The sequence below is a fragment of the Alligator sinensis genome, unplaced genomic scaffold (genome assembly GCF_000455745.1).
Source record: "Alligator sinensis unplaced genomic scaffold, ASM45574v1 scaffold65_1, whole genome shotgun sequence".
Classification (NCBI taxonomy): domain Eukaryota; kingdom Metazoa; phylum Chordata; order Crocodylia; family Alligatoridae; genus Alligator; species Alligator sinensis.
In genome coordinates, this window is record NW_005842037.1 from 1,483,292 (window position 1) to 1,501,219 (window position 17,928).

Below are 17,928 nucleotides of genomic sequence, written 5' to 3' on the forward strand. Positions count from 1 at the left end.
ACTGTTTGCAAACAATAAACTCGAGTTGGACCCAGCCTGAGTGTGTGACTCTCTCCTTGAGGTAAATTGGACAAGCCTCCAGGGGCACGAAACTAGCAGTTTGTGCAACAGCCATACTGTTAAAATCCTTCAGACCTGTTGTGGTCCTTCTAACAGAAAAATTGCTTTCAGCTCTAGCATTTTCCCATAGTCAAAAAATGAGTGAAAACTAAGAACTGTCATTGTCCAAGGGCTGCCTCGAGCCTAAAAAGATGGAGAATGACCATTTTTCAGGCAGAGGTTTTCATTAGTAGATCGCCACAGGCCAACATCATCACTCCCCTTCTCAGGGGTGAGGAACTTGAGGGCAGAGGGGCTAAAAGACCTGTCCAAAGCGCCCAGCAGGCCTTGGCAGAGCGGGAGAGCCGGGTGGGGGCGGGGGCGCGACGGCGGCGGGGGCGAACGCACGGGGCTGCCGCTGTGACAAGACTCAGCCCCGCGGTGTTTGTGGCCACGTACGGCCAGACGCACCCACCAGACCTGCCCGCTGTGCGGCTGGGCTATGGCAGGGCAGCGACAGCTGGGGCACTGCAGCTCAGGGGCCAGGACCGGGCAGCTGAGCAAGGGCGCTGGCCCGGGGGTTCCTCTGCGGAGTCAGACACAGCGCCACCGACAGAGAAGACCGCGCACGCGCATGCACCGGGGAACGCTTGTGGAGCGAGCGGTTCGATTGCTCGGCGGCGGCTCGATTGCTCGGCGCTCGACGCTGCTACCCGGAAGTGAGGACGCTGCGATGGCGATGGCGGCGGATCCGAGCTACCCGCGCACCTCCATCGAGGATGACTTCAACTACGGCAGCAGCGTGGCCTCGGCCAGCGTCCACGTCCGCATGGGTGGGTCTGCGGGGCGCAGCGTGGGCCCGACGGGGCGCTCCCGCTTGCGGGCCCGTAGGCTCAGGTGCCCCCGTCCTCCGCGGTCGCGGCCAGGACATCCCGAGGGCCCGGCGCCGGGAGGCGGTGCTGGCGGGGAGGATGGTTTTGCCCTCACTGTGGGGTCTGCGTGCGCCCCCCCTTCGCTGCACGAGACTGGGAAGGTGTAAGGACGGGTTCTTCAAAAGCCCCGCGCGGCGGCCTGTCGGCCTCGGCAGCCGAGCGGTCCGTGTGGGAGGGGCAGTTACTTTTTATTAGACCAACTAGACGGTTGCAAAAAAAAACTTTTCTTTCTTTGTAAGCTTTTGGGCACACGTGCCTTTCCTCGGGCGAAGGAGAACACGAGGGCTGTACAGTTTCTCCCAGGTGGAAATGAAAAATTCGTATTGCACAGGGGAGCTGGAGGGTGGCTGGAAAAGTTTGTTTTACGCAAATTGGGTTTGGAAGGCAGAAGTCATTTCTTCTGGATTTGCCATACGGAAAGCTGCCAACGTTGATCCTAGTGTCGAAGGAAATGATTATGTCATTTTCGTAAAACACTGCGCTGTCGTGTCTTCCAGGCTCTTGTGTTACGGCCGTTTCAGTGTAGCACTGAGCAGGCCTGTTTGTTGTGTCATAAATTTGGGTTTAGGCCAACAGAGATTACTATAAGCCTCACTTAGTAAGGGAAACCAGTGAGGACACATCAGCTGATTGCCGAGCTGACCGGCCCAGACCAAGTTTTGGCTGGAATGATCTAGTTGAGGATGGTCCTGCCTTGAGCAGGGGGTTGGACTAGATGACCTCCTGAGGTCCCTTCCAACCCTAATTTTATATGATTGCTTGGGGCAAATAAAAAGAAAACAGGAATGGGAGTGAGGGTCGCGGGCCCAAAACAAGGGATCCAGAAGGGGAGACCAAACAGTGCCTGCTACCACCTGAATGAGTCAAGCTGACATGGGGATCTCTTCCCGGAGGCATGAGTGGAGGAATGAGAGGAAGACAGCCTCGCACTTGCCCGGGTTCCCCCAGCCAGAGCCTCTCATAGATGGCCAGCTTAGCCAGAGCCAGGAGGAGGTTGACTAGGAAGTCCCACAGCTTGGTAGGGCCATGGATAGGGAGCGCATAGCAGAAAAGGCGAGAGCAGAAGTGCAGCTGGAACATCAGCAGGAGGTTCTGGAAGATGTGGAAGAGGGATTGCATTGAGCAGGAAGGAGGGGACAAAACTCGTAAATATGTCATGTGATAAATTAGTTTAAGGAAAGAACTATCTATTATAATAGACTTGAACCAACACGGTAAATACAATGGGAGGTTATTGTTGTATGCATATAAACCCATGCTTTCTTTAAATGAAATATGAGTTCAAACGTGAATTTAAAAACTATACATGTCTTTGGGACCATTACAAATGCAGTCCTGGTGCCTCTGTGATCTGCTTTCTGCATATTCTTTCACAGCATCTGATGATGTGAACTTGGATTGACAAAAACTTGTGCTCTTCCTCTCTCTCTCTCTGTATATATAACTTGAATTAGTTAGTCTGTGAAGGTGTGTATCTGCCCTTCCTTCTGTCAGACACTCTTAACCATACATTCTTGTCCCAGGTTTGTAGCTAGACTTTCCCAGCAAACCTACAGTCTCATTTCTACGGGGCTCTGAAGAAGGAAAATGGCCATCGGTGATGTTAAAGACAGCACGATGCTGCTTTTAATAATTCAGAGCATGGAACGTTTCCACTTAACAAGCTACTCATGTACACTTCTTTGTGTTATTGTGACATTAGGCCCTAGTCTGGCAAATAGTGAAGCATGTGCTCACTTGGACACAGTGTTATTAGCTCTGTTTGTGTTTAATTATGTATGTATACGTATTTGCAGAATTGAGACGTCCATGGTTTCTGATAGATGTGGTTATGATCATAGCTTGGTTAGACTTGAAGTAAAGATTTTAGTCTTTCTCTTGCCCCTGAAATCTTTTCTTTCTCCATATCTGTGCTTTAAAACAAGTTAGTGCATTCCTCCTCCTGAAGCTGTTGGCAGTGAGATTCTCTAGACTGGGATGCTCTACCCCAGCCTGTGGGCCAAATTCTGCCTGTGTAGCCATGCCTTCCAACCTGCAGGAGCCCTACAGGTCTGAATATTTGGCAGTGGGGGAGCAATGGCAGCGGTTGCCACTGCCCTGCTGGCAAATTTCCAGACTTTTGGGGAACTATGCCAGAGAGCACATTAGATCAGCACCAGGAGTTGGCCCAGGGCCTGATTTGGACACACAGGGGACCCCATCTGGTGGTTTAGGGCTTATCTTGAGGTATGGGGGTCCAGTATAGCACATGAACTGGCCCTACACCACTCATCCAGCCCATGGCACAGATGATTGTACACAAACCCTCCAGTGCTTACTATCACTGCCCAGGAGTATAAGCAACGATAGTTCTGGCTCCCTTGAATGGTGATCTGGGAATAACAACCTGAATGATCCTCTGCTTTGTGAAAGCAAAGCTTTAGGCAGTCCATCCTCCATCGCTTCTATGCATTAAAAACAAATCTCCTTTGACTCTAAACTGAGATTTAGAGTCTGTTTAGGAGATACTGTAGTTATTGAACTGCCTAAAGTCCTGCTCAAAGTACTCTCCTAACATAACAGTCTTACCAGTACAGAATTATTTGGTAGCATGGTTTCCAAAAATTTGTCCAGTCTAATATAAAAATCCCAAGTGTTAAATCTTCTGTTTCAGGAAACTAGCTACAATGTAATAGATATTACCACTAATATTTTTCTCTTTGTTTCTTTTATCCTGTTATACTTTGATATAGCCCACATACCACCCAGGTAATCGCTCTCCATCTTCTGGTGTTCATACCTTTCAAATATTTGTAAATTGGTATTGGATGTCCCCTTTCAGTATACAGCTTTAAAAATCTTCCCTTACTGTAAATTTCTTCCATGAACAATTTCTCATTTGCTAATGTTTATCAAATAATATGATGACCACAGTATTTTGGCAACAGTTGCATCAGTTGTAAGGAAAAGGGATTGTTAGAACTTTGCCCTATGCCAGTGGTTCTCAACCTTGTTAGATTCAAGGCATTCCTTGGAAAATGCTGGCTCTTAGCTTTCACTCATTTTTTCACTACAGGAAAATAATAGAACAGTTCTTCTATTCCAAAGAACTTGGACTACAACAGGTCAGAATGTTTAGGTACTATGGATTCCTGTTTGAAATCTTTGGGTTTCTCTTGTGAATCATGTGTAGGTGTTTGCACATGTAACAGTTGTGCAACAACTCATGGTACCCTTAAAAAGGATCTTGCAACATCCTGGCTGAGAATCACTGATCTATGTTATATCAGCAAGTGTGTAGTAAGAACATTTTCTGGCATTTCTGTATCCCATTGCAAGCATATGTCTAATTTTAGTCTAAAAATTAATCCAGTAATGACCAGACCAAGTTGAGGTATTTTTTGTTTTTTTTTATCCTAGCTTTTCTGCGAAAAGTTTACAGCATTCTTTCAGTTCAAGTTCTTCTGACCACAGTGACATCCGCAGTTTTCCTCTACTCCAGTACCATTCAGACCTTTGTGCATGAAAGGTAAAATTCTAAAAATGAAATGGGATCCCTTTCCAATATCTAAAATGTACTGTAATGTAAAATGTATGATAATCGTGTACAAATTTTGGTGGGGAAAGGGAGAGAGCTGAGGAAACAAAAAGAGAACTTTGTTCTGAATAAAACCACACTTTGTGTCTGAACAGATCTCTTAACTTTGTTCCTTTGAAATAAGTCTTGAAATCTGACTAGATTTTGAACTTTACTTTTTCTTTCTATGTTTCCCATTGCTTTCAATACCAGAATTTGTATTTATCTTCATCCTGTTCTACTAACACCCATGTTTTAATTACATTGTATCTTAAGTAGTGCTGTTTCTATTCTATAGTCTTGCATATCCTTTCAAGAGGCAAGGATTTCTTGGGATAATACCTTTTATTGGACCAGCTAGGTAGTTGGGATAAAGTCAATCAAGCTTTTGAATGCAAGACACTCTTCCTTAGGTCTCATCACAAGGACCCAGGCAACATGGAAGAATGTTTTGCATTTAAAAGCTTGTCTAACTTTATCCCAATTACCTAGTTGGTCCAATAAAAGATATTGTCCTAAGGAATCCTTGCCTTGCATAATTTCTGGACCATCACAGCTACAACATCACTCTTGCGCTACCTAAGTATCCTTTCAGAATTCTAGCATTTGGAATGTTCTTCAGTTAAATAGTCACTGCCTTGTTCCAGGAAGCTGTACCATAGCCTTCCCCCATAACCTTCCCTTTCTATCCGATCATTTCTGACTGACTGAAGACTAGTATCCTAAATTCTTCATGTACCTGCATTTTTCTTCCCCTCATTGTTTTTCTGTCTAGAGCTTTCTATCCCATTCACTCTGTAACAGATATGATTTACATTTTGCTTCAACTTTCTTGTACTTTATCACTATGATAAAATGCTACATAAAGGATACCATATAAAATAGAAACAATTATATTTATAGCTGAAATCCCATTCCTGGTTCAGAACCATCTTTGTTTTTCTTGCAGAATTGCCTTAACAATTTCATTTCAGTGATGAATTAATGGTTTTCTTGTAAATTGGGACATGTGCTTAAAGTTAGACATGCCCAAGTTTCGATAGACTTGGAAACTGTGTAAATATTGTGAGTTTGCTTTTTTATTTTAAAAAGGTTTCTTATATTTTGTGTGCTTGGTGAGGACATTTCCTTTTCTGTTCTCTGCAGGTGCTTTTGTGAGATCTTTAGACAGCCTATAATTTCTGGTATAAGCAGGTCCCTTGTCCTTCAGTTACAATTTCTTTTTCCAGATATTCCAGGAAATGTCTGATGTTCAGGGTTTGTTGTGGGTGGTTGTTTTTTATCTTGGGCGAAGTAGTGTTTTGTTAACCGTGATTACTTTTCTGTCTGAAACTTTACAGGCCTGCTTTGCTTCTGCTATCTGTGCTTGGATCTTTGGGCATGATTTTAGCCCTAACCCTGTACAGACATCAGCATCCTGTTAATTTATACCTACTGTTTGGATTTGTAAGTATTCCAACTTCATTCTTTAAGAATAATCCTTAGTGCAGCTTTAATTTGCAAACAATGTTTTAAAACAAGCTAATGACACCTAACCCATGTTTATTGTACTCCTTTTAAAGGTCTAGTATAAACTTCCTGAAGTCTTTCAAGATATTGTCTGTTTTTTGTTTTGTTTTTTTTCTTGGAATCCTCCAACTCAGCCTGGCAATTTCCTTTGGAAAGGGTACATAGCATCAGGGCTTTAAAAGATCTCTATAAAGCTCCTTCACTTTGTTTTTGCCTTGTCCCTCAACTTAAGTTATCTTTTAGATGCTGAGTCAGAAACATGGGCCTTGAGGAAGCTTCTGTGTCACAATACATGTTCAGGAGTTAACTTAACAGAGTCTTTAGTGGAGATGAAGCAGTCCCTGACACAAACAGAGGGACTTCTACAGAAAAATAAAATACTTTAAATGTTTTTTTTTCCTTTGGTGCTAAGAGTTTTGAGTGTGTGTCCAACCCAAGGACACTGTGCCCAGTAGTCAACCCATGTGTAATTGGGCCGTTATTTCATAGTTACTTAGCATAGCTGAAGGAGTTCTGGCCCAGCATATAATGCAATTCAATCTGCCAAAGAAAGGAGCTATACATTTCTCTTGCTAAATTTCTTGCTTTAACACCTGAACTTGTATAAATTGTGTTCTTCAAATATTTTAAAGACCGCCGCAAAGTTGTCTTGACTTACAAGACATGATGATAATTTCTTCAAAAGCCATACGGTAGAAGGCAGAGGTGTATGCTTCTGAAGTCATGATGTGAAATGTTTTCAACATTGATTCCAATTTCAAGTGAAATGATTAAATCATTTTAATAAAATGTTGCAATGTAGTGTGGTGTGGACTGTTGCATTGTAGCCATTTAAATATTGCACTGAGCAGGAAGGGTAGGATAAAACATAAATATGGTATGTGATAAATTGGTTTAAGGAAAGACCTATTCTAATAAACTTGAACCAACATGATAAACACAGCCAAGGATTAATGTCTTAAGCATATAAATGTGTTCTTTCTTTAAATAAATAAAATATAAATACAAACGTGTAAATTAAATTATACATATATGAACTTCAAACTATAGTTTTAGGAAAAAGTCAAAGACTTTTAAAAATACAAATGCCTACTTCAGTTTGTTTCTGAAATTCCCACTGAAAAAGACATGGGGGAGGGAAACTGAAAAGAGTTCAGTTACAGGAGTTCTAAGAAACCTACCTAATCATTTATTATCATTTGTGGGAGATTTGAACTTAATGTTACTACATGTAGTGCTTGAAAGAAGAAAACAAGCCATGCAGTACCTAGTACTTTTGGGAGTTGCCACTTTTATAAAATAAAAATTTCATATAGCAATTATACACCTTGCTGTCCAGGAACGAGTACTGTAGTTGCCATTTTCTTGCTATCTTGACAGTTTAGAACAGAAAACATTTTAATAAATGAACATGTTTCTATAATAAACATTACATTTTACATATAGTAAACTTATGTAGCAAAATGCCTTAACTCCAAACTGGTGTTTTTGAATGTTGTCTCCATGTGAACGCTTTGAGCTTACGCTTTTTTCTTTTTTTTTTTAAATTCTATTTCTTTAACTTCTCATAGACCTTTTTGGAAGCACTGACTGTTGCTGTTGCAGGTAAACAATAGTCATTCTAATACTGCCCATCAGTTGCCCATGAAAATATGGAAATGAAATCCAACATGCTTGCTTATTGCCAAATATGGTGTGGGTGATGAGGAATCCTTTGATTCCAACATGAATGTGGCAGAGACATAGAAGAAGGAAGGAAACAGGTTTTAAGGCACCTCCTTTTAGTACTAATTACAAAAGAAGTTGCACACTTCCACTCTACCACAGTGAGTAGACTGTTAACGAGCAAGAGAGAGACTGCGTGAATGGGGTTAGAACCCTCTCAAAGCCTTGGATTAGGCCAGTCTTGCACACCAAGTCCAAAAATGTCGTTAGTATGAGTATCAAAGATCTGACAGCTCTATTTAAGAAAACTATATTTATCACAAAGAGGTCAAGAACCTGCTAATGCAGAAACATGAGGTACATGTTAATGTATGCGTCAGCCTTGAGACCATTAGACCAAATGCAGACCTGTGTCTGACAAAATATAAATTAAAAAAAATAGAATAAATATATATTGTGTTTAAACTTTGATTAAATAACAATTCTAGCAATACATAACATGCTGTTTTTAAAGGACAGTTTACTTTTTCTGTTTACAGTGAGTTTCTATGATGTATCCATTGTCCTACAAGCTTTTATTCTTACTACTGCTGTGTTTCTTGGGCTAACTGCATATACTCTGCAGTCCAAGAGAGATTTCAGCAAATTTGGAGCTGGGTAAGTTTCTTTATCATAGACAGTAACAACAAAACCAAAAACTGCACAAGTCTTATAGATACAGTATAAGAATCAGGTCTGTGGAAGCTGAGTTCTTCAATTTTATGTCACTAAAGGGTGGCTTGATTTATACTTGATTTAACAAGTAAAGCCTTACTTGTTAAAATAAGGCTTTTCTGTGCTTGACTCCTTTAGGAAGTAGTTGTTCTTGTGGAAGCACTGTTTATTTTATTACTATTATAACTTTTTAAAATATAGCACTACACAAACAAATTATGTATTTATGTTTTTTCATTGGACTATCAGGTAGCTAAATCAAATGTAATAAATTCTGAACTTGAGTTGTCACTGCTTCTTATAATGGGAAGATTTTAGTGTTGATAACAATGAATGATTGGCATTTTAATCTTAACATTTTTCTTTCAGATTGTGCATAATATATATAAAATGTACACACATACTACTGAGCTACCTGGTTATTAAATGTGGGGAGGAAAGAGCTTGAAAAAACATCTAAACAGCCAGTAATAAAACTAATACACTAATGTCTTTTTTTTTTTTCCAGGCTCTTTGCCTGCTTGTGGATTTTAATCCTCTCAGGTTTCTTGCGGGTAAGATGTCTTGTGTCTAGAACTAAAAATTATTATTTAAGTTGCCGAGTTCAGGATTTCCTTCCCCCGTCCTCTTAAAATTAAGACATTTTTAGAGTAGAACATGCTTCAGGTACTTTGGGGACTCTTGGATATTGGAGTAAAATTTTCAGCTGTAAAACTTTAATGCCTTAAATCAGATTTAAAGCCCTATCTGCAATTTTAATGAAAATCAATATGACTTAGACTTCCAAATCACTTGGACACCTCTTTATTTCACTGTTGATCTAAATAATAAAATGGTAATATAAGACTTAAGCATCAACATTACAATATACAATATCTATAAACAAGCTATTACTATAGACTGCTCAGTCACAATCTAATTTAAATCTGTGTAATGTATGCTTAAAAATTAAGGGTAATTGCTGATGCAACCTATGAACAAGTTGCTAGGTAAAAAATTATTTCTTGGTGCTATGAAATATGTCAAGATTTCAGGGGGTTTTCCCTGTTCCACACTGGAAGGAATCAGACCTTTTTGAAGTTTGTTTTTTTTTTCCCACAAAAAAACAGATACATTGCAGAATTGCCAACAGCTAATGGTTATGGCACTCAGATGTGGGTCTCTGATCTCTAAACTGAGCATCAACCAGGGGACTGCTATGAAGCCAGTCTCTCTAGCCAAGTGAATGTTTATTTATACAAAGCTTAACTGCTCCAGCAGAGGAAGGGGAGGCGATCTCTATGTGTCTCTCTCATGTTGAATGTTTCATTTTGTGTAAATAAATATTCATCGGGCCAGAAAGAAGGATTTACTGGAGCCCAGTGGTTAGAGTGCTTGTCTTAAATGTGGAGGTGGCAGTTGTAATTTGTATAAATTATGTTCACCAGAACAAAATAATGTTAAAGTGAAATTGCTCAAGTGGAAGGGATTGAGGGAATAACTGTCCTGGGGCTTAAGACACATGTATGGGATATAGGAGAACAGCTGAGCTGGGACTGAATGTAGGTCTTCATCTCTCAAGTGAATGCCCTAATCTCCAAGCTGTTTCTCTGCTTTTGAAATTCCATCTTAGATAGATGAAACTTCCGAAATTCCATCCATAAAATGTGACACTACTTTTAGAAGCTTTTACTCTTACTTAGAGCTATCAGATGATTGTTTTACAAAGAAAAAAGTATGAAAAGGCACGTTAAAAAATGACTCGTTGTCTTTCTGTCTTTAGACTGTTTTGATTAATCTAGATGTCATGTCAACAAGAGAGGGAATGTGGATATGTATGTACCAAAACATTGTCAAGTCTGGCCTTTCTCACAAACAGGTTTAGTTTTGACAAGTTAGATTTTTTTCATCAGCAAAAAATATTGATTAGCACTATTATTGGAAAAAGTTCTGTTATAACCTCTCAGTTGTACTTTTCAAATTAATTTAATTAATTTAACTAGAATACTCTTGCTGTTGTAGAATTGATGGTAAGAATTTTAAATACTTGGGTTTATCCAAATTAGTATGTTGGTACGGAGAAGAGATTAACTTTGTCAGTAGTATTTTTTCTCTTTTAAATTTTCTTCTACCATTACTATCATGGAGACAGAGCATCCTTTCCTCCACTGAGAGGAGGCACTGCTTCAAGTGAAATGAGCTCAGTGAAAATAATAGACAAACTGAGGAGCTGGGAAAAAAAGTCAGTTTTGGTGCAGAGGATGTTTGTATAGTTTCTGTTAGGATCTTACTCTTTGACTTTGTAGCTCTACAAAAGTAGTTTGCTTAGCCCCATGTGGAGAGGACTTAATACCAAGCAAACCTCTTTGGCCTTGATGCTACAAACACCCTTGCATGTGATTCCCTACTGGGAATAATCATACTGAAAGTAGTATACAAGTATCTGCACTACTAGGGTCTAAAAAATATAATGAGTTTGGAAAAATCTCGTCTAGTTATCTGATGGAAGGTGATGACTGTTATCTTCTGTTCCAATCCCAAGATTTTTACAAAATTTTGGAACATCCTGCCACTAATACTGTTGTGGTACAGTAAGTATACTCAAATAGAAGGCCAAGATAATTTTAATTGCTTACTAATAGTTTTTAATACTGAAGTGCATCTGCTTAATGAAATAGAATTTACCACTTTTTTTTTTCCTTTTCACACTTTTGTCTGGCTTTAGCTGTTTTTCTATAGTGAGACAATGGAACTGGTATTTGCAGCTGGTGGAGCTCTTCTGTTCTGTGGATTTATCGTTTATGACACTCATTTGGTGATGCACAAGCTGTCCCCTGAAGAGTACATACTGGCTTCAATCAACCTCTATTTGGATATCATCAATCTGTTCCTACACCTGCTGCGTTTACTGGAGGCATTCAATAAAAAGTAACTGAAGGCAGTCTAAATGGAAATATGATGTGCATAGGGTTAAACAACTGAATAGTGTTGGTTACGATCTACAGACCGTGCAGTATATTTTTTAAGCTAAATCTTAGCATCTTTCATTCCATGGTTATTGATTCTTTAGAAATGAATGGGCTTTCTTGTAACTGACACCAGTCTGTTCTAAAATGTATTTTGTTACATGCTGTATCCGTTTCAGTTGCCGTTGCAAAGGCTTCCTTTAATTTGCAGCTAAGATTCACGATCAAAACACTTGTCAAATTTGCTCTGCTGCCAGCAGTCAAACAGTGGAGTTTTCTATTTCAACTATTGCAACTGCCAGAGATGGTTCTTTAGGAATCAGAACAGAAAATTGCACTTAATCTTGTCACCCTGTAACAGTCCTTTAATTCCACCGGTCAGGTGTGTACCTTCCTTTTAAAGATTTTATTCCTATTTAGAGAAATGGGATGATTGCATTACTAAGGACAAAATATCACTTTAAAAAATCACTTGTCTTTTTGTCTTTATTTTTGATTCATGTAAGCACGTCTACAAAAAGTGGAACGTGCCGTGGTAGGCGTCAGTCTGCACTTAATTAACAAACGTGTTAAAAAGCAGGAGAGGTCGGCAGTCCTAAAATCTGGCTTTGTAGCCTGGAGCGCTTTGGAGCAGTGTTTCTCAGCCTGTTGGTCGCGACCCACACGGGGCTTGCAGGAACATGAGAAGGTCACGCGAACAAACTTGAAAAATGGCGTCTCCTTTAACGCGGGGAAATGGAGGGTTTCCCCTGGCCGGCTGGCTGGGGGCTCCCTATGCCCCCACACACCCATCCTGGCGGGGGGCACTGGGCGGGGACTGGCCATGGGTGTTTACAAACGGGTCCTGCTACAACGGGGGCGAGAAGTGCTGCTGCAGGGCGCGGGTACTGGAAGAGACTGCGGATGCCCGCAGCGCAGAGCTGTGGCGGGTGCGACATTGTGCTCTCCAGTCGGCGGCGATGCTGGTGCTATCTTTCAGACGGGCTTTGAGCCCCCGTGGAGGGGGGAGCCCGGCCCCGCCAGCACAGCCTCCGCTGCGCCGCCCGAACACAAGCCCTGCAGCTGGGCAGGAGGGAAGCAGCCCCCCCACCCCGGCACCCTGCGTCACGAGCGGCTCAGCCAATGCACGCCGCCGCCGCCAGGCGCCTAGCTCTAGCGAAGCTCCCTTTCGCGCTAGCTCCGCTCTCCCCCCACCCCACCTTGCGCTACCCGCGCGGGGCGGGGCTTGCTACGCACGTACGGAAGCTGCGCTCTGTGGACGCGCTGACGCCGGAGGTGAAGGTGGTGGCGGCCGCGTGCGGAGCTCGCGGGGACTGTGGGTGAGTCGGGGCTCGCGTGTCCGCCGCGACTACTTCACTGGGGCCTCTCCCCCCATCCCCCTGCCGGGGCGCTGCTCAGGGGCAGCGGGAGGCCTGAGCTCGCCGCCGCGCGCATGCCCCTCCCCCCCACCGCACACCACTTCCCCGCCCTTTGCCTCTGCCCTGGCTGCTGGCGCGGCGGCCGCGAGGAGACCGGGCTCCCATGTTTGAAGGGAAGGGCCGGGGGTTTCTTTTGCTTTCTCAGCTGCAGATGGCAAAGAGCCTGAGGAGCAAGTGGAAGCGGAAGATGCGGGCGCAGAAACGGCGGAAGAACGGCCCCAAGGAGCTGGCGCGCCTGAGGGATGTCCTGAAAGCTGGCGCTCTTCTGCGTGAGGTGCAGGACGTCGCCACCCTGGTCCCGCCGCAGAAGGTCCAGGCTCCTGGGGGTGAGTCCGTTCATCCTGAGCGTGAGGGCTCTGTGCCTGGGCCTCCAGCACACCTCTGCGGGACATGCTGTCCCAGACCGGTCTCTGCTAGTGCTGGTTATGCTCCCCCTGCTGCCGTGACCAGCGCCCCGGGCCCTCGCCCTCTTGCTGTCGCTGTGAATTGGTGTAGGTGCTGCTTTTTCCCTTGCGCAGGGACACGCCAGCCATGCTGCTGTCAAGGCAGTGCATCAGCTGTTGCGGGTTCCTGCTTACTGCAGGTCATTCAGGTGGTTCCCGAGCCTGTCGGGCTTCAGCGTTTGGGAGCTATCCTGGGGTGCTCAGCCCCAGGCCATGGGCTGAACCAGTGTTACCCGCTCTGCCAGGCTCCCTACAGCTACAAAGATTTGGCACTGGGGGCAGGGTTAATTGCTGCTCCCCTACTGCCAAACTTCTGTACCTGTGGGAAGGCTGCAGGGCTGGATAAGTCCTGCGTGCTCAGTCAGGCAGACGAGGCTGGAATGGTTTGGGCCCAAATCCTAGCACACAGTGGTGAGCCAGGGTGGTGCAGGGCCTGATCTGGGCACATGGGGCCCAACCCTGTGCTCCAACCCCATGAGGCATTCAGCCTGCAGGCTCTGATCCACACCATGTATCCCGTCCACAGGTTATCCAAAAGGATGAGCACCACTGATCTATGCTACGGGGTTCTATGTGTTTCATTATTTCTATAAATTAAGAGTGCACATAATGAGTTTTCTAGCATGTCTCCAACTCTTCTTAAGCTGCTCTGCTATCCCTGTCTTTCGGATATTTCCAGCCTTCCCTTTCCCAGTGGTGGCAGTTTTTTGGCCTCTGCAGGTTTTCTAGCCACCAGTGGTGCTCTGTGCCATTCCTTATTGGCCCTTTCTGATTTTCATTTAAATTATTTGATGGTCTGGAAGATTCCTGAAAACTGCTTAATTATTCTGTTGCAGCCAGACAGGGAAATGCTGTCAAGTAAGTGTAAGGGCATTGTTTTGCCCACTCTCTGTGAGGAGACAGGAATATACAGTTAATAATAATAATATAATAATACTAGTTAGTTGCAACAGGATGGATAGCATCTTCCTAGGCCATTAGGCTCTTACTTAGATTGGTCCTTGCTTTGATGTCCACTCATTTATTCTTTGCATGGAAACTTGGCAACTTTGCTCTACCTTGGTACTCAGTTTTTCATTTCGGTTATCAGTATTTGTGAGGGGGAAAGTTGGTGTCTGTAATCTTGTCATTCTAAGTCACTGATACCACGCGCTCTATTGGTTCTCCCTTCTAACAGCTGCTCACATTGCTGATGCCTAAATTCCAAAAATCTGTACAGGCACCCTCTGTTCTTCCATTGGGCATCTTCTGCCTCCAGCAGCTGGCACATTAAGTGGGATGGTCATTTCCCAGACTACACTTAAGGCAAATGTTGTTATGTCAAAGAAACAGGCCTTTGTGTTATTCGGGAATACAACTCCTTTCACTTTATTGAAACTCATGGCTCTGTATGAGGCTAAACTGTGTGTGCAGCAAGATATTTTTTCTTGAATGTATGAAAGCAGAGTTTATTCCTATGTGAAACTGGTTTACTTATTTTATGACCTTAAATCCTTTTTTCTTTCTGTCCCCCCAGATCAAAACAAGATGGACACAGATAGTAAAAGAAACAAAAAGACTCTCCTAGATGAACACGGACAGTACCCAGTTTGGCTAAATCCCAGACAGCAGAAGAAACTTAAGGCAAAACGTGTTAAAGGAAAAAAGTCCAAGGTGGCCAAGGGACTGGCATGGTAGATTCTCACACAGGTGGAAAAGTGGACAAGAGATTTTATGTAGAAAGTAGAGACTGCTAAGGACTGAGTGTACAATCTGACTGGGCTCAGCTGCCAAATACAATTATCATAACAGGTTGGGTTTTATTAGATCAGAAGCAGGTGAAAAGAATATCACATTGAAAACTGCTTCATTTAAAAATAAAATGAACTAAAAATAGTGCTTTTGAATCGCCTTACCAATTTTGTATTTTCTCCTCTGCTTTGCAGAAGTCCATAAAACTTAATATGCAGAAAATGGAGGGAGGGAATGAACTGGATAGAAATTTAATAAGTGAACCATAGCCCTAATAGCAGGTACACTTTTAAAAGTGTTTAGTACTTTGAAAGTCTGTTTAATTTTCCCATAGAACATATTTTATGGAAAACCAATACATCAGTGAAACAATGTGACTTTTAAAGGGATGCTGTAAACAGAAATTTGGGTCACAACTCAAGACAAAAAAAAAAATGTGTTTGACTTGGATTTAAAAAAAAAAATGTCCAGTAGAAATGGTTGCTTAAAATAAAGACATTTTCCATTAGTTTTTGCAACCCAAATGCTGCAGCACTGAGGAATTGAAATCAAAACTCATATGGCTGACATTCATTGTCCATCTGAGAGAATGCAAAACCATGAGTAATAAGAAAGTAAATTAAACTTTAAACATTGTGAACAATTGTAGTCTAAAGGTACATGTGTGTTGCAGTGCCCATGTATTTTTAGTAGGTCAAGGTTCCTTCACAGTGGCATTTGCTTACTATGTTGCACCAAATAGACACAAGATTTCAAATGTTGTATGACTGTAGCAAATACCATTTAATTATATTTGCTTACGTGCTTTTGTATATTATTGGGCAATAATATGTGATGACAGATTCAAGAACTAGTTACCCTGTAATATTACCTTTTTACAATAAAACGTCAAAGATGGAAACGGTTAGGGCGCTAGGCTAACAGTATGTTGCTCTCTGAAGAACCCTTCATCCATGCGGAACCTGACTTGCAGGCAGGTCTGTTCCTATGCTTGAACTGAAGTGCTCTGATTGCCTACTGATAACAGTCTGCAGCTGCTGTACAATTCTGATGTGATTAAATAGGAAATATGCTTTTTGAAAACAAAGTTATACTAGCTTGAGGCACTTTGTGCTAAAACCAAAAAAGGTGGATGACTTGGTGTGGATTTCAGATTTTCTAAGGGACATATATTTTATGAATTATGAAAGAATGATGTTTTTCTCTTCTATTGTGCAAGTAAAACCAACTGAAAATTATAAAAATGAAATTAGTAGAATATGGGAGATGAAACCTGTGTATGTTCTGTTTGATTATTCACTTTCGGTTAATGAAAGTTTTAATTTTATCAGGTCAGTTCAGTAACTTGACATTTACTTCTATGTTATGTAGCAGCATCAGTATATCTATCTCAACATCTATACTTCAGTAATGTATGTAGTGGATGCTATCACTCCCGTAATGCTGTAAAATAGAAAATGGTACTTTTAATTCAGTTTTTATTGTTAAGAGTTGCAGACTTTGCAGTTCAAAATTAGATGTGAAATGTTGGTGTCAAGATTTGAGCTCCCTTAAAAGCAGCTGGGGTTTCTGAGCTCCCTGTCTGTCTGGCTTCCCCTTCCCAGCCACAGAGTTAGGGGCAGTGCAGTGTGGCACAGCTTGCAGTGCTAGGGTAGCATGTGGAGTGGGGCACCCAAGAGGCACCATGCAGTGGAGAGGACCCTGTGATGGGGAGCTAAGGGTAACATGGAGCATCCAAGTGTGCGGTGTAGCAGGTGTAGGGCCATGGAGATGCACAGTGCAGTGCAGAGAGGCACCAGGGTGCATGGTACATCAAGAGGATGCATAGTATGGTGGTGGCAGCCTGTGCCCTGGGCTTCTGCTGCCTCACTCTGGGCCCTGCCAGCACTGGCCCTAGTGCACTGGCACGGACCCTGCGCATTGTGTGCTTGCTCACTGCCCCTTCCCCCAACCTGCCACAGCCATTTCCCTGATTTCCCCCTGCCTACCAGCCAGCTGGCCGCTCTGGCACCACGCGGTTCCCAGCTGCAGCACCAGGGCCACAAGAGCTGCTGGGACATGGTGCCAAAGCAGCAGGGGGGAATGGGCAAGTGGCAGGAGAGGGCAGCAGTGGCAGATGGGGGCAAGTGGCAGTGAGCTGGAGCACGGGGCCCGGGCTTGCAGGAGTGCTGGTTCAGAGATGACAAACCCCATTGCTTAAAGGAGTACTTCCAGGGGGCAAAGGGAGGGACTTCTCGTGGCAAAGGTCAAGGGTTAGGGGGTGGGACTTCTGGTCCCAAGAAGGTGACCAGGGGGTGGAGCTCCTGTCAAGGGGCAGGGCTGTCCATGTGGCCCTTGATGGCTTGCCAAAACTCAAGAAACGGCCCTCCGCCTGAAATAATTGCCTGCCCCTGGAGTAAAGTCAAGTGTGTAGCTGCTTTTTTACATACCTAAATATCTCTGTAAGTACCCTATATTTCTGTAAAACCAAGTATTGTCCATTAAGGGTTTCACTACCAATACTGAGAGGACAGAGATTCCAAGCTTTTGAAAACATTTAAATCACCTAGGAAGAAGAAAGAGATTAAATAAATTTTAAGTGTATGCAGGTTTCCCTTGTTTTATGCAGGTTCTTTATATGCCTGTTTGCTCATGCGATGAGCATATTTAGACCCATAATTCATTATATGCAAGGTAAATTTGCTCTTATGTGATCAGCATAGACGACCCCCCTCCCCAGCAGGTAAGTCTCTGTGGGGGAAGGGAAAGGGCTATGGCCCCACTTGCCCCAGCCCTGGCTGCAGCAGCCCCGGGAGCAGCCGGCACCAATTGCCTGCAACCCCTGGGCTGCACTGTGCTACCCCTGTCCCCCCCCCCACCCCGTGCCTAGGCTCCGGGTGAGTGCTACGCCCTGTGCCATCCAGGGCTTCACTTGTCCGCACTCACCTCTGCTCCTAGGCTGTACCGTGCCCTGGTGCAGGCAGCTGGTGCCGGCTG

General features: G+C 43.3%; 2 protein-coding genes across 2 annotated transcripts; both read left to right on the top strand.

The window, feature by feature from the left end:
* Positions 1 to 691: 691 nt before the first annotated feature.
* Positions 692 to 11,831, top strand: TMBIM4 (transmembrane BAX inhibitor motif containing 4). The gene is made up of 7 exons (XM_006022475.3): positions 692 to 872; positions 4,371 to 4,479; positions 5,868 to 5,973; positions 7,608 to 7,641; positions 8,241 to 8,358; positions 8,924 to 8,969; positions 11,120 to 11,831. Exons 1-7 carry the CDS (start codon positions 773 to 775, stop codon positions 11,324 to 11,326), a joined length of 720 nt encoding a protein of 239 aa, XP_006022537.2. The 5' UTR covers positions 692 to 772; the 3' UTR covers positions 11,327 to 11,831.
* Positions 11,832 to 12,534: 703 nt separating this feature from the next.
* On the top strand, positions 12,535 to 16,219 carry LLPH (LLP homolog, long-term synaptic facilitation factor). The gene is made up of 3 exons (XM_006022476.3): positions 12,535 to 12,679; positions 12,924 to 13,104; positions 14,738 to 16,219. Exons 2-3 carry the CDS (start codon positions 12,930 to 12,932, stop codon positions 14,896 to 14,898), a joined length of 336 nt encoding a protein of 111 aa, XP_006022538.1. The 5' UTR covers positions 12,535 to 12,679; positions 12,924 to 12,929; the 3' UTR covers positions 14,899 to 16,219.
* Positions 16,220 to 17,928: the final 1,709 nt, after the last annotated feature.